Below are 15,596 nucleotides of genomic sequence, written 5' to 3'. Positions count from 1 at the left end.
AGATATATTGTCAATACTAAAAGGTTCTTACCTATATTAGCTTGCTGTGAATGACTGAACACAAAGATATTTTGTAGGGCAAATCTATATGTTACAATCACTGACTTAGAGAAAACAATACTAAAAGCAGCAATGTAATTTAACATTTTCAAATGAGCAACTGATTTTCTACTGTTTTGATTTTACTGAATGTGTTAGTTTGAATATCAAAGTTCAGGCTTTGAGTGTGGTATTAAAGTGAACACTGCTATAAATGTGAAGTCTATAGTGGCTGGAAACCTCAGGGATCAGGGTTCTGCAGACCCAAGAGTTGCTCAAATGAGGCAGAGTCCCTGCAGAAAAGAGCCTGGTATTTGGTATTCCATTTATCCTTAGGTGTGAATGCATCCACATACAAAAACATGGTAGAATTGTCATTGATTCTTGATAAATAAATGTTCAAGAATCACCTAATATTTTGCAAGCTGGTTTGTTGGGTTCCCCACCTGCCCCTGCTCGAGGTGCAATATTTGTGCCCATTTGCCCAGAGGCAAAGACACAGATTGGCTTGGAATACCTTGCAATTATTTATCTCAGAGGCAATTCAGAATATGGTGTCAAAGAAAATATTATTCTGTCTTTAAATAGTGTCCTGCAAGTGTCTAGACAGTCTGTGAAAAGCTGTGGTTCTGGAAGTATTTCAGACTTACAGTTCTCATGACTGTGAAACAACGTGGTCCCAGAAATGCTGTCTGATCTGTCACTGGGGTTGGGAAGAGGGAGCTCTGTGTTCCAGGTTCCCACAGAGGAGTAACCAGACAGGATTGCTGCTGCATGGTTCTGCAGAGGAGATGAACAATGGTCACATTCTGCAGTCTGGGCATTAGAATTAGGAAGACAACAATACAACACTATGTGAAGCAATATGCTTATAATTAAGTCTGCATGTTTTCAGGGTGGAGGAGGGAGATAATTTCATGACACTCAAGTGGAGCATGCTTATGTGAAAGAGAACAAATAGGACATGCTTGTGGGTTGGTGTTTTGTTTTTTTTTCCAAATGTTTTTTCAAAGAGGTCACCAGCCAGCATTGCTGAGGCAAGAGTTAAAAAACTGATGTCATGGAGCTTGACAGTACATAACATAAAATGTCCCTTTTTTAAATTGTGTAGTGATGAATGTCATAAAATTTATTTCCTGACATAAAATGTTATAACAGATTGTGATGGAATACATGAATATACCAAACTGAACATTATATATTAATTCAATATAGGCAGGAGGTTGTTGCTTCTTAAACAAATACAGAAGGCCTGTTTCTTTTGCCTGCAACTGCCAAAACTCCTTTGCAGCCAAAGGAATTTTCCCCAGTCCTGCTGCTGCTGCTGCAGACCAAGTGAGAGTCACTGGAGTGGAATCTGAACCACTACACGTTTGAACACCCCAAGGTTCAGGAGTGTCTGAGGCATCTTTGTGTGCACATTTGGCTGCAACTTAGAGTAAGATATGTTATTGCTCAGAATGGAGAAAGAGATGACTAGTTCTGAGCCTCTCTACTCATGGCTTTGATGTGCTTGGAGCCATCTTCCTAGCATAAATTGGGACCATGCTATCATAATTTCTACCAGCAATCCCAAAGACTTGGAGAGCAGCTGGGAGTCAGTGGCTCACAGGGACATAGTGGCAACAAGAAATGTGATGTATTAACACTTCCCCTTTGGTAATGGGATTTGAGGAACTTTTAAACTGTATTAGTGCAGTTCTGCATCCCTTCCATGCAACACTGTATCTCTTCAGACTGGTTAATCTCAGTATAGAGTCAGTATGATTGTATTGTGCTATGGCCTAGACTGTCATTTGGGTCCAGGAGTTTTGGCTTTGTTGCTATTCTGAGAGAAAATCCAGCACAGGATCCTTAAAGCTTCATTCTGATTCACGAGGTACAGCTTTTCTGCTCGAGTGTGTTCCAGGGATTTCTTCACCTAGTATCTACCCTTCAGAAACAACCCTTGACTTTGAAAGTAATAAGGTAATTATTTCCCATATTAAATCAGAAAAAATAATCCTTTTTTTCTTCAAGGTTATGCTAGTAATGAGGGACAATGCAAAAAGCTGTGCTTTGCCAGTTTGAATCAAAAGTAGCTTTCCTTCTCTCTGTGCAGGTTTTTCAAAGGTAATAAACATAGTCTTATAGAGCTATTCTCTCTATAACGTGTAATTTGGAACCAAAATTCTAGTCTTTAACTGTCAAAGTGCTGAATGCCCCTGAGCTGTCCCATCTTGCTGGAATTCTCTGTATTGATGGATCAAACTTCAAGGTCTTCTTTCTTGAGCTTCTTGTACGAAGTAGGAAAGCTCCCACCAAATGTATACCTAGGCACTGCTGTTTAGTACTTCTAAATATTTCATTTGATGTTGGTTCTGCCTTTTTTCTCCTTCATCCCTTTTAACTCTGTAAGTAAAAGCTGGCAAGATTTGGCTCCGTTATTCTGTAATTATGAGGCTTTAAATCTCTTTTTCTTTGAATTTTACTGAGGCAAAACAAATACTCATTGACGTCAGCAGGAGCTTATAGGAATAAGGAAAGACAGAAAACTGCACAGTTCTGCAGCTGTAGCTCTGTCTAAAAGACATGTAACTTAATAGATATCTCCAGTAGCTAAGAGAGGACTCAGAGTCAGAATTTGCCTGTAGCATCAGTTTTATTCCTTTGACATTTTTCTCGTCTTGGATCTGGTTTTAGTCTTGCTACCATGGCAACATCCAGTGAGGCTAAAAGGTATTCCAGAGAAAAGGTCTCTCCATGCTGACAGGCAGCAGAAGGGAATAGAGGCCAGAGCTGCTGTTTGCAGCTGTGAATAGGAAAGGGAGAATGAGAGGGGTTGTAAACATACTTTCTATTTGCATGTATGCAGGCAAAACCATTGGTGCAAAAGTTCAGCATAAATATATATATATTCAGTATATAAATATATGTATATATATATATATACATATACGTGTGTATATATATATGCATAATACATATTAATATAATATAATACATATTAATTATACATATTAATTAATGCGTATAATACATATTAATTAATATAATATAATAATACATATTAATATAAAATATAAATATAATATGAATATATACTATAAATAATATATGTGAATAAAAATATATATTATAATATAATATATATAAATATATATACAGTAATAAAAGTTGAGTTGGATAAAATAATTTTTATTTCAGATGAATACTAGCAGGATGACATGACATGTTAGCTTCACAGCAAAGAATTAGATGCCATGACCCAAGTGATTTTTCTCTTCCTGTGTCTAAAATACTCCATCATTGCTAACTAAAAACATATAACAATACTAACTTCTTAACATTTGAGCAGTTGATCTTGATTATATCCATGTTTTCCCCATGCGCTTTTGTTTTCAGTAGGAGTTTATGAAAATTGGTTCCCAGATACCCTGAATTTTATGTGTCTTATTACATATGCTCAGTGCTCATTTTCTGCGTGTTAAGAGCTGGCTGTATTCACCATGGGCAGGAATAGAGCCTACTCAATATCCTGTAAATATTATGCTTCTTTTCCATCTGTCTTGCAAGATGCTGCATACCCTCAGCTTCCAGGAGAACAGAGTTTGAGAGGTCTCTTTAGGATTAATGGTGTAGGTAAGAGAATCAATCCGGGAAGGAGAGGATAATCCAGGCCAATTGCAGATGTGGGTTTATCAGCCTCCCATATGCCCAGCTCCTATGCAAACAGACAATTGGAGGATTCTGTCACAAAAATACTCAGTTAAATGTCAGTTAAATACTAAAAGCACTTTTGTGCTAGGTATTCTGCTACACAGTGCAAGGAGAATATTTCTGTTGTGAATACACATCCCTCCCATGGAAGTGTGCTGTGGTCAGTACAGGTTATTCCTGTGCTGTCAAGTGAAATAATCTCTGACAGGACAGGATAGTTTTGTCCAAATAACTGCATCTGTAATGAGGTAATTGTCAGTAATAACATGCAAGCAAAAAGCTTTTCTACAAAAGCTTATACAGAAGGCTTTTCCTGAGAAAGGAAAATATTACAAATTAAAAAAAAAAAAAAAAAAAAAAAGTCATAGATCCCAGGGAAATATTACAGTACTAAATCGTGTTGCATAAACATGAAAGACATTTCAAGCTTAGTGAGGAGGAAATTTGCCAGCAAAACAAAAAACAATAGGACTGAATTTTTGTAGGTGTCACTTTGGACAATAGAAGGACACAGATATTATTGCAAAGGGGCCCTGTGACTGCTTACCATGTGTATGTCACAGGATATCCAGGGAGCTGTCCTGTCCTTCTCTTAGCTCAAGCCATGTTAAGAGGGCTGTGGCAAATATAAGCTAAAAGGGAAATTTACTTTTGTTCTCCCATGCCCTTATCCCCAGCAAAATCTGCATGGATTAATGCACCAGTTCACATCCCTGGGAGCTGACAGCAAGCTAACAAACTGTCACCCTTGGTTTGTTGGGTGTCCTCCTTTCCACAGACCAAAGCTAAACAGACATACTCCAGAAGATAGAGACTACATAATTTTTCTTCCTATGGAGACGTGTTCAGTTTTAAAAACCATTTATGCCAATGACGTGAAAGAAAACTCTTCTGGTCTGAGAACAGCATCTGCAATCGTAATGCAGCTCACAGTCCATATTAAAGACAAGGTAGATTTGTAAAAGACCACAGCAGTGATTCTGATATTAAAATCATGTTGCCTCATGGCACTAATGAAAGCTGTAATATTAAAGCTTTGTTTATCCAGTATCTCAGCTAGAATAGACTGCAGTATGCATCTTTTTTTTTTCATTACCACATATCAACGATGCTTAAATAAATATTATTGTTATTAGTGTCTGTAATACTAATGGGCTCGTTGCAATAGGGGCTGTTATGAAGAGCAACAGAACAGAACCAGCCCTAGAGTGAAAAATGGGCAAGTTTTTAATTCAGATTATTCTTTCCTATAGCTGAATAAGATTTGCATCGTTACCTGCGACACTTGGGTTGCCAAAGTAACCTTGACTAGCCAGCTGATGTTTGCTTACTGCATGACACTGTCACCATGGAGATCCTGTCCATGTGATTTTGCAGACATGATGCAGTTGCAGGCTCCTCTGACACACAGCAGTGAGCGAGAGAGAAATTAATTATTGGCAAGGAATGCTCTTGCAGAGAGCTCTTCTTTCTGTCAGAGAGAGCCTGCAGAGAACTAATGGAGAAGCTAAACTGCTTATTGGTTTAGGGCAATAATAGGAAGCTCTCCTGGCTTTCATAAGGAAAATACTGAGTTCTCTTAAAGGAAGGTTCATGCTTGACCTACATTGGAGGAGTGGTCAGAAAGTGCTGACCTGCATAAAAGCCATGTTTGCAGCATAGTATTTATTTACAGAAGGTGTGTTTGGTTAATTGAAGCCCATTGAGGGATACTATGAGTATCCCTCTATCACCTGAGACTTCCCTTGTCCCAGTACCAGCTCTTCTCAATCACATGCAACCTGATGATGTCAGGGAAGATTCACCAGGGGAACAGGGTGTGAAATTTGGAATGGGAATTGAAATGTGTTCGTTTACACAGAATATTCCAAATTCCCTTTGAAAAGTAGTTTTCATGCTATGTACTTTCCTTTCCAGCATCTGTGTGGGAAACGTCCCTTTTTTATCCTGATTTTTTTTGGAGTACAGAAATAAGAGAGTCTCAGGATAAAGCTATTTTAACATTACAAAATGCTTTGTTCTCTTATATTTGAAATTGGCTGTGCAGTGACAGGTGCTGTTACTATTTCTGTGTGCTTCCATTGTTCCTGTCTGGAGGTGAGGGACTTTTCCTTTATTTGGGTGCTCATCACATTTTTGACAACATGTTTTGATACAGCATTAGAATGATCAGTGAGCTTTAGAGACTACACAGATAACTGAACTAATTTAACTTCTGGCTTGGATTAAATTTGTAACCTTGGTTATGAAAAAGGGGGACAAAGGGTAAGCAGAATTTCTTTCACATACCTCAGAGAAACCCACTGTCAGCAGAGGGCCCCAAAAAAGAAAGTACAGAGTCATCTGCCACCATGCCATAAACTTGCCTTAGCTCAGAGCAAGAGGGTAAAAAAGTTGTCAGCAAAAATGGAACTATAATCTTGATATGGCACTTTGTGCAACAAACTGCATTCAGCCTCATGGAGTTAAAGGAATATCTTCTGTTGCAGTAGTGTCTTTCAGTTCCTTTTTTTTCATGAAGTAAATGTGGAACTTGACTAAAATAATAAATTTTTAAAATTCATTATATCACTGAGCTGAGCAGCTTCACAGGATGATGAAAGCATTATGTTTTCACTTTTCCATTAGGACATTTTTCCATGCCAGATTGCCTTCATTGTTTTCTCTACTAAACATCCATAATACTAACATGGGCCTAAAGCCCCCAATGTGTTATATTGGCATAGCAAGCAGTTTCGTGTTCCAACTTTGCAATCTCTTATTTTACTCCTGAGATTGCCAAAAGAAGAGCCAAATACAGATACAGATCATTATGTTTAAAATAATATCTAAAGACTTGAAAATAGCATCCCATTCTTAGGCAGGCTGCAGTAGATAAATAATAGTTCTCTTTTTAACTTTCCCTGTATCTATAAAGCAGTGCATCAGGTAACACTGTTGGTTAAGGTAAGTGCCTCAGCCCAGTCCTGGAAAGATTTGAGGCTGCAGAAGATGTGGTTATTTGAAGCCAAATAAGAAATCTTAAAACAGGACACAATAACCAAAGTTCTTGAAACTTCTGAAGAGTACCCCAAGTATGGTGGTGGTAGAGAGGATTCAGTACAACTGTCATACTTAATACTTGCAGAGCACACAGCTAACCTGAAACCTCTCAGAGCATTCTTTGACCAGTAACACAAAGGCTTTTCTGCCCTTACCTTACCTCTTAACCAGGGATTATTGACAGTAATTATTGCTTTTCTCAGTATGATACACAATACAGATGGACAGAAATGGCTCTGATCCAAGAGAAGCTCTGAGATCCCGACCATAATGTCCCCTAGGCAAATATCCTTGCATCAAGGCTTTTCCACATCAGTCTTTCTTTGCCAGCTTTGTGTTTTGTTTTCTTTTGTTTAATCCTGTGTATGTATCAGGATTCTTTTGAGGAATTCTCAAAATCTGTAGCACTTAGGCATTTAAGATGGAAACTAAGAATTTGAGTACATTGTTTTTGTCTTTCTAGATCATATTTTTGTTTTACAGGTGACCTCATCATTGCATAGGTTGTCTTAATTTCCAGATTCACTGTCATTGCTGAAAAATATTTGAATGGGGATACATGGTAACATATCCATGACTGTACCATTTGTAGAGCTGAAAGAGATAGGAGAAATATCAGTTCAAATTTGTTTCTTCAATTATAAAAGCATATTCCCTGAAATAATTGCAAATTGTCTCAACCTGAGCTAGAAAGGTTCTTTTCCTGTGTGTGTTACCATGTGCACAGAACACTGAACAGAGAGAGGAAGATGATTCCACTCTACAGTATCCTTACAACCTGTCAGTCAAACTAAAATACAAAACCCTTTTGATTCTTGCTACTGGAAGGTACTCCTTTTGAATCCAAGTCACTCTGGAGAACCTCTAGTAAACTCCAGGATGTCCACAGGCCTGACATGCTCTGATTGTAACCAAGTGCAGAATGATTTGCTGTCTTCATTGGGAATGTGCAAAAGCTCCATAGCACGCTGTGCACAAGGCAGAGTATACACAGCACTTCAATGTTTGCGTGAAAAAGTAAATATTTTTATAGAGTCTTCATAGAACAACTTAAGCCTTAACCATACTTGCATAGAAAAGAAAGATTTTAATGCTTTCTGCCCTCTGTAGAATAAGAGGGAATGGTTTTAACATTCAGGCACCTTGGGAAACAAGTAGTTGAAGTCTTGGTTGAATAAGTGGACTGTTAGCAGCCATAAACATAAAAAGTACTCATAAAATAGGTCATGGTCTCTTAATTCAGACACAGCATGCTGAATGGCATTGCACTAGTACAGAATTTGACTAACTGGATAGGTAACTTGCAAATAACACTAAAATACATCTGTTACATCAGCTCTTCAAACTTTTTACACATTTCTTTTTTAATGTGTTGCAATAGCTCCATCTGGATTCCATAGACACTATTATATATTTTATTGTTCCCTTTGCCTCTGCCTGCTGTTTGCATTTGCAAGCTACTTACAAGTGTCCTGGAAACAACTCCTGAGCCTTTTCTCCAGAGCCTTAAATCTGATACTGTGCTTGTGAAAAATGCAGAGAAAGCACATTTTCTCAAATTTGCCTTGCTAAATATGATACGGTCCAAATGAAAATAAATGTTGCACACCCTGCTTTCCACATGATGTTCTGGTAATAAATTTCAATGGATGGGCAAGTGTGGCTGTTGGTTTCTTGTAGACTCCTGAAAGTTTGATTTGGCTAATAAATAAAAGTCATAAAAAATTCAGACAGCTTCTTCTTCACGGTCATGAAAGAATAATTGTCTACAGTGCAGAATAAATCTTACAGGATAGTTAGGTATTGTTTATGTTTAAGGTAACTTCATTATAATTATTGTGATTTTGTGGACTCCACTTTGAGGTCAACTTTCTATTCAGTGAGATTCATAAAAATATGTTTTTGAAGGTTAATTTACAGTTATGGCTTAAGTTAGCAAGTCATTGTGTTTTGCAGCGCAATTTTTCTTTTGTTCCAACAGATTTTTTTAAGTCCAGTATTTAATAATTGAGGGAACCTCTTGGCAAAATTAAGGTTCTAATATAGAGTTCAGTGCACTCAGCTTTCAAAAGGCCAACAGATGGTAAAGATGTTCTGTACCCAGCATATGTTAAATTTAATTGGAAGTTGAAAGCTGTATGCACTTAGTATCTTTAAAAATCTCATACATCCTCCTGTAGTAGACATTTGGTAATTATCTCAGGTGTCTAGACCTCAGTTTGGGTTTTTAAATGTACTGTAGGGGACCCACCTGCTCCCAAGTCAGCATATTGTTTCAAACTTCTATGCCATTATTCTAAAAGTATTCAATAAAACTATGTCACAGATGGTAGATCCTATTAACATAAACTCTGTCTTGTCTCAACATAGCCTGTTATGCCAGCAGAAAATAGTGTGATGGGGATATGAAACAGTTTTTATGTGTACATTTTGAGTTCCTGAAGTTTCCCACCATGAAAGTGAGGAAACTCTTGACATCTTCCAGTTTCCAGTGATTTAATAGTGATCTGCATGCTGCACATTGAACGTTCAGGGTAATGCACTCACAATTTCAGTCGTCAGCACTGAGCTCTCATGAGTTCTGAAACTTCATGCATCAAAGTAAGCTCCTCTCAAGTGCAGTAGTAAGAAGAGGTTTTTGTTTCTTATGTGTGCTAATTGCAGCCAGCTGTTAAATGTCTAGCCATAGTGGTATCTGTAGGACACTACTTACTTAAAATGGAAAAAAAAAAAAAAGTACTTGTCACTGGAGTGAGAACACAGTACTGCATTAATCACAGCCACTGCCTGGATTCAGCATTGCCTCTATTAATAAAGTAAAGTAAACTAATAGAAAAATATTATAGGTCAATTAAAAAAAACATTTCATTGTTTCAGTTAGAGTAGGGCTTCTTGATAAATATTCTGCAAAGAGAAAATCTAATGAACAACCTGTAATGATTAACTCCCTTAGCCTCAGCTAACCATGACTTTTATAGTGCATTAACATTATGTATGTGTTACTCTTCAAAAACTGTCACTGAGATTCACATCCCATTTTGGCAAACAAATGCAAAAATCACGCCTTACAAACTCACTAAAAAAATGTTTAACTACTGATTTTTTTTAAGCAGCTGTTTGAATGACCTTGCACATAGCACGCCTGAAATGTATTGCTGGATTTAGAAGGAAGGAATTCAGGCTTCTCTTGGTGTTTTCCTGGACATTATCAATAGGTTGTCTTTCTTTCAGGTGAAGGAGGCCATGCAGAGAATCCATGACCGGGGAAATATTGGAAAACTAATTCTGGATGTGGAGAAAGCACCCACTCCCCTGGTGAGTGCAAAGTGCTACATACCTGGTGTACAGTCACACAAGTTAAAGCATGGCAGTTACTTTTGGAGATGTGTCCCTTACAGTTTTTTTACTATTGTTTTCTCCTAAATCCATAGCACCTAACTGCAACCAATAATTTATGTATTTAACCCCAAGTGAAGTATATTTGTAATTCCTAGAGTCCTAGCAGTTAATTTTCTATACTGAATGGTTATCTGCCTCTCCAAAAATGTGTCTGCAAGTCTTAGATCAGGGTAAACTGGCCACATCTCTTTCTGTCCCTGTGATGGAAAACAAGTAGACATTCCACATAATACAAAATTCCTGTATGAATAAATGGGTTGTACAGAAAAAGACACAATATTACTTCAGTGTACAAATGTTGCAGTGCTTTCTGATTCTCATACAAAAGTCAAATATGCCTCTGGTGGGAATTTTTTTAGTGTTTTGGTTTTTTTTTTAAAAGAAAATATAAAGTATAATATCTAAATACATCCTTCTAGAAATGTTCTGAAGGAAGATAGTTGTGGTAGAGCTTTGGTCTACAGGACCTTAACATGGTACAGAAACATTTCAGAGAGCAGCAGTAAATGAGAGCCATGCTCATATGTAGGAAAGAGCAGTAAAGAAGATAAGGAAAAACTGATTTCACATCAATCCTGATGTATGTTTGAAAGAACAGAGCCTGGAATTACAGTTAAGCTCTTCTTCCACTTACTCCAAACTTGGCCCCAAATCTCGCATAAAATTACTGCAAGCAAAATGGAGGCTTTTGGGACCTCACTTGTGGAAACTGGGTGTTATTTTGTAGTTGAATTGCATCTTAAAACTGTAAACAAGAATCCATAACACATCATTAATACATTTATTCCATGTGTTCTCTTGTTATTATATATTCACAATAGGCACTGGTTAGAAGGTGAGAACAAATTTGATATACTTTCATGAAAAACTCTTTTTTAACTTCCCATGTGAAAAAAACATGATGTGTTCCTTAAATACTCCTGAAGTACAAATTTCTGCAAATTGCTTACTACTTGTACAGGCATCTTCCATAAAATTTGGAAATGCAGTTTCTCCTTACTCCTTTATGATCCAAGATTTGCACTCTGTCATGGATATATTCTGCTAGCATCTATATATCTACTGTTCATGATGTTTCATTGTTTTGTAATATGAAACAGTTGTTCTGTGAGTTTTCATAACTCATGTGGGACCAGGTACCATCCATTAGTTGGCGTTAAAGAATAGAGCTCCCTGTTTCTGGAAGAGAAGGTACAGAAGGAGTTGTAACCAGAGGTCTCACACATTCTGTACTTCCTACACAGCTCTATTTTGTATCTGGAAGCCTAATGTCAGTTTGCTGTATGTGCACAGATCAGGGTCTGCTTGTGCAACTGGCCTACAAAGCAGTGTTCTGTTAGGTAATTCAGCTGTAAGCCAGGAGGGAACAGTTTATAATTCTGGCTGGAAAGGATGTAGTGCCAGCAAGTTTTGCACAGGCAGAATGTTTATTTTCACGTTGCAGCCATGGCTTCTTTTGTTTTTAAAGTCACTTTGTCAAATTAATCAAACTGAAATAAGAATGACTAAACAATATGAAAGGTGCTCTGATGTCCTTCATCTTTTGTCCTGCAGATGGCCAACGACAGCACAGAGACAAGTGAGGCTGGAGAAGAGGAGGAAGACCATGAAGGGGACAATGAGAATAAAGAGCGCATGCCCTTCATCCAGTAACAGCCCGAGGTGCTGGAAGCAGAGAGGTTGATGGAGTAGAAGGGAACAAGGCTGGGAGATCTCTTCTGTGCATCAGTGAACAAATGCTGTAGTACAGTGTGTGTTGTATTTGTCTGCAGTCAGCTGAGCTATGAGCTGTTGATAATTGTTGTTTTGAACTCAAGTGCCATTCTCATCCAGTGCAGTATTATGAAATTTCCTGTGTAATACCCAATTTCCCTGTAGGAGTCCCATGTATTTTTCTGTTTCAGTTTAAAAGCCTTATTAACTTACTGTGTAATTTTAGATGGGCATCTTTCCCATGCAAATTCCAACATTTTGCATAAAGTTGTTTGGGCTTTTTTTGCAAGTTGGAAGTAGTAACAAAAAAGAATTCCCCACTTGCTGTTTGGAAGATTCTAGTAACTGGAGGGAGGATTTTAAATTGGTGGGTTTTCAGTGTTTAAACAGATTATTTTTTTAATGAGGCACAGATAAAAGTTACAAAAAATGTGAGTTTTCAGTTTCCTTGGTCATGCTTTATCATTTGATGAGCAATCTTCATTTTCAAAAATACCTCATTTAGAATTGTGGAATCTGAAATTCTGCAAGAAATCATTAATTGAGAGACTTTGATTAGTTATTGTATAATCACATTAGTCATCAGCACCAGTAATTAAACACTTCATTCAAAGTACCAACTCTCATGCTTTCCTGTCGTTCTGAGCTATCACCAATACATTACAGGCAAAAAAAAAAAGGTTAATGAGACACTCTTTAGACTCAAAATTTTAATGGCCTGTAGCAATTAGCATTGTTATTGGCAGACCAACAACTCATCTCTGTCCAAAATCCAAGCCAATTTTACATTTCTTTTGAAGATTGTTTTGGTGAGGATCACTGATGAGTATGTGGAAAGAAATTTGTTGATGGAGTTTACTGGTCTGAAGTCACTAATGTGTTGATCAACTATCAAGCCAGAGCTGAACTCCTACAGAAGTTAAACCCATTTAAAATGAGTTCTAGGCCTTAATCCCATCAGAAATTATGCACCGGGATAACTTTAGGTGAGTAGTTCTTTCAAAAGCTCTGCTCCACATGTACATTTATGTTTGTAATTTTTTACCAGGATCAAGTAGTCAAAGACCAGCTAGTCTTATCTACCTCCCACTAGTGGAAACTATATCTAAACATGACAAAAGTCAGTATTTTTTCCATGTTTTTCACCTATCCAAGCAGCAGCTACTCAGGTGCTCAATTGTCTTCTTAAAACAACTGTTTTGAAATGGCTGCAATCACCTACAGTAGAAATGCTAAAGAAATGACAGAGACCTTGTATAATGCCATGTATCTTTGAATTAATATATTTTTTTCAAAATAAAGTATTTCCCCTGGCATGACTAGTTGTTCACCTAAATCTGTAAGTATCCTCTAGTGATAGAAGTTAAAAACTGATACAGAAAAGTGGAGACAGAGGGCGTCTCAGGCTTTTCTCAGTGTGAAAGGTCTTATGGGTCTGGATGACTTCTTTGTGTGGCTTTAGAAGATTGTCTCTTTTTTTTTGTCTGTCTGTTTCATCTTGCTGCCTAAGTATTAATGTCCATCTCTTTTCACTATTACAAAGTTGCTGTTCTAATACCAGGTAACTGTGCAGAATGCTCATTTTGAAAGAGTTTCCCTCGGGTTAAACAAATTTAAAAATAACGAGAAGAAGAAGCTGTGGAGAAAAATGTGAAGAAAGCTTTTGAAATATTAATCAAACCAGAACTTCAGTTTTCTCTAGATGTTGATGCAGAACTTCACTATAGCTGAGTTTCTTTTCAAGCTAGACTTGTGTACATGTCCAGTGCCACATGAGGCCCAAACTGGGACTTTATCCACAGAAAAAATAGTATATATTCAGTGACAGTTTTCCATGTGTTGGGCTTGCCAATTGGGCTTTTAAGAAAGGTCATTAAGTTTTCATGACTCATAAGCTGACAATGGCAGGAAACATGCCCAATTTTGTTTTTGCAGTTAGTGTAATGATGTTGTCCTGCAACAAATCTTAACATAACTAGGAATTTTGATTTGACGCCAAAGTGAGCAATATTGCTGGTGATCTTTGAGCTGGCAGTAAAGTGGCATTCTCAAGGCCTTAAATTAGTAGGGCAAGCAGAATAGCAAATCCGTTCTTCTGTTCTAAACTGCAGTATGGTTTGCTCTACAGTTAAATGACCCTTCAAGAAAAATAAAGATAGGTGATCTTGGTCATGGCCACAGACACCATAAGGACAACAATCAAATGAAATAATTTTGGCTAACTCTTCCTGGGTTTCTTAGCAGGGTGAAAATACTCTTCATGCTAATTCATACCAATTTAGGGCCATTTTCTGATCAGTAGAGTACCAGGTAATCACAGTGAGTACAAAGGAATATTTCTGGATGAGTATTACCATCAGCAAGCTAAACTCTACTCTGTGTTTTACTGGTATTAGGATGGCATATCTGAAGGTTACTACTGAAATGATTTGAAATTTTTCAGGTATCTGTTCTGGAAGCAGGATTTGTGCTAGCAGAATTTGGCCCACAAGCCCTAAATACTTTTTAGAGTACCACAAGCAGTAGTATTGCCTCTGAAGTGGTAGAGGGCACGCTATACAAAATGATGATGCTGAGACTTGTTACTGACCAAGTCTTAGCACAGTAGACATAAAGGTTTGCGCTTACTACTGACAGTGTTGTTTAAACAACTCTTAAAACAATTGGATAGTTTCTTCAAGTGAAACAAATTATTTCTCAATTTGCCTTAAAGGAACTGTGAAAGCTTCTCTTTAACTTAAGCCTGATTGAAGTGAACTGAAACACTGTTTAATTGTATTTGTTGCTTTAGAGCTTTTGTTATATTGTGCCTACAAAGCAAATTATGTTTACATAAAAATATAAATAAAATATTGAGCATAGCATTATCCTTGGTTTACATGTTTTATTCTAATATTATAGTCATATTAGGGATCTGTCTTGAAAGTTTGAGGGCTTATTTTCCATTCTGGTCACTGAAGGATATATAAAGATTTATTTTTATTATAGAGTGCATCAAGGTTTTTGAAATGGCTGAGTATGCTACTTTACAGAACATCAGTACATTAGTAAGGTAGAAAATGCTGAATATTACACTCTAAGAAATTAAAAACCTTATATAAGTACCTTATATAAGCATTAGGAGTTTAGGATTGTGTATTTTGATATGAATAGAAACCAGTTTCCAGTATTTTAGCACTCAGATTGCACTGGGAGATAGACTGACACACAAGTTATCCTCAGAGCAAGTTCCTTTCAGAAATTATGATATTCTAAGGGAATAATCTTAAAATAGGATCCAAAACAGCTACCACCAAGTTAGCTAATAGAAAGCAGGAGGGCAGGATTGAATCTAAAATCTCACTCTCCCTGGGCCTTGGTCTTAACTCAGGGCTGCAGGGAGGCTTACACCTTTTCTTTCAAAGAAGTGATTATGGTTACCAGACTTTACAGGTCATCTCAAGCCTGTACTTGGGCACACGGCTTTAAAGGGCTCCCTGCATGAAAGGAAGAAATAGTTCAATGAACTTTGGTTTAATATCTAAACAAAGAAGCAATGTTAGCTTTGGTTCATTCCAGTCAGGCAGGACACGTTTTAAAGCCTGTAATGTTCCTGAAAAAATCTCACTTCAGTAGCTGCTGCCTCTGCTCTGTAATCTAAAAGCTCATATGAACACTTGGCTGATTGTGAAGAGGAGTAAATTTCTGCCTCTGTTTTCAAGTCT

The 15,596-nt window shown here is 37.3% G+C and overlaps 1 protein-coding gene across 1 annotated transcript in view; it reads left to right on the top strand.

The window, feature by feature from the left end:
- The window catches only part of VAT1L (vesicle amine transport 1 like), a 47,759-nt gene extending 33,000 nt beyond the window's left edge, over window positions 1–14,759 (top strand). Inside the window, exons 8-9 of the mRNA XM_071756662.1 lie at window positions 10,012–10,095; window positions 11,734–14,759. Of these exons, the coding sequence (XP_071612763.1) occupies window positions 10,012–10,095; window positions 11,734–11,832 (183 nt within the window). The 3' untranslated portion in view covers window positions 11,833–14,759. The remainder of the gene's footprint in view (window positions 1–10,011; window positions 10,096–11,733) is intronic.
- Window positions 14,760–15,596: the final 837 nt, after the last annotated feature.

Source organism: Heliangelus exortis, chromosome 13, assembly GCF_036169615.1.
Source record: "Heliangelus exortis chromosome 13, bHelExo1.hap1, whole genome shotgun sequence".
Classification (NCBI taxonomy): domain Eukaryota; kingdom Metazoa; phylum Chordata; class Aves; order Apodiformes; family Trochilidae; genus Heliangelus; species Heliangelus exortis.
The sequence above is the reverse complement of the archived record's forward strand: the minus strand, read 5'-3'. Positions and strand labels throughout refer to the sequence as shown.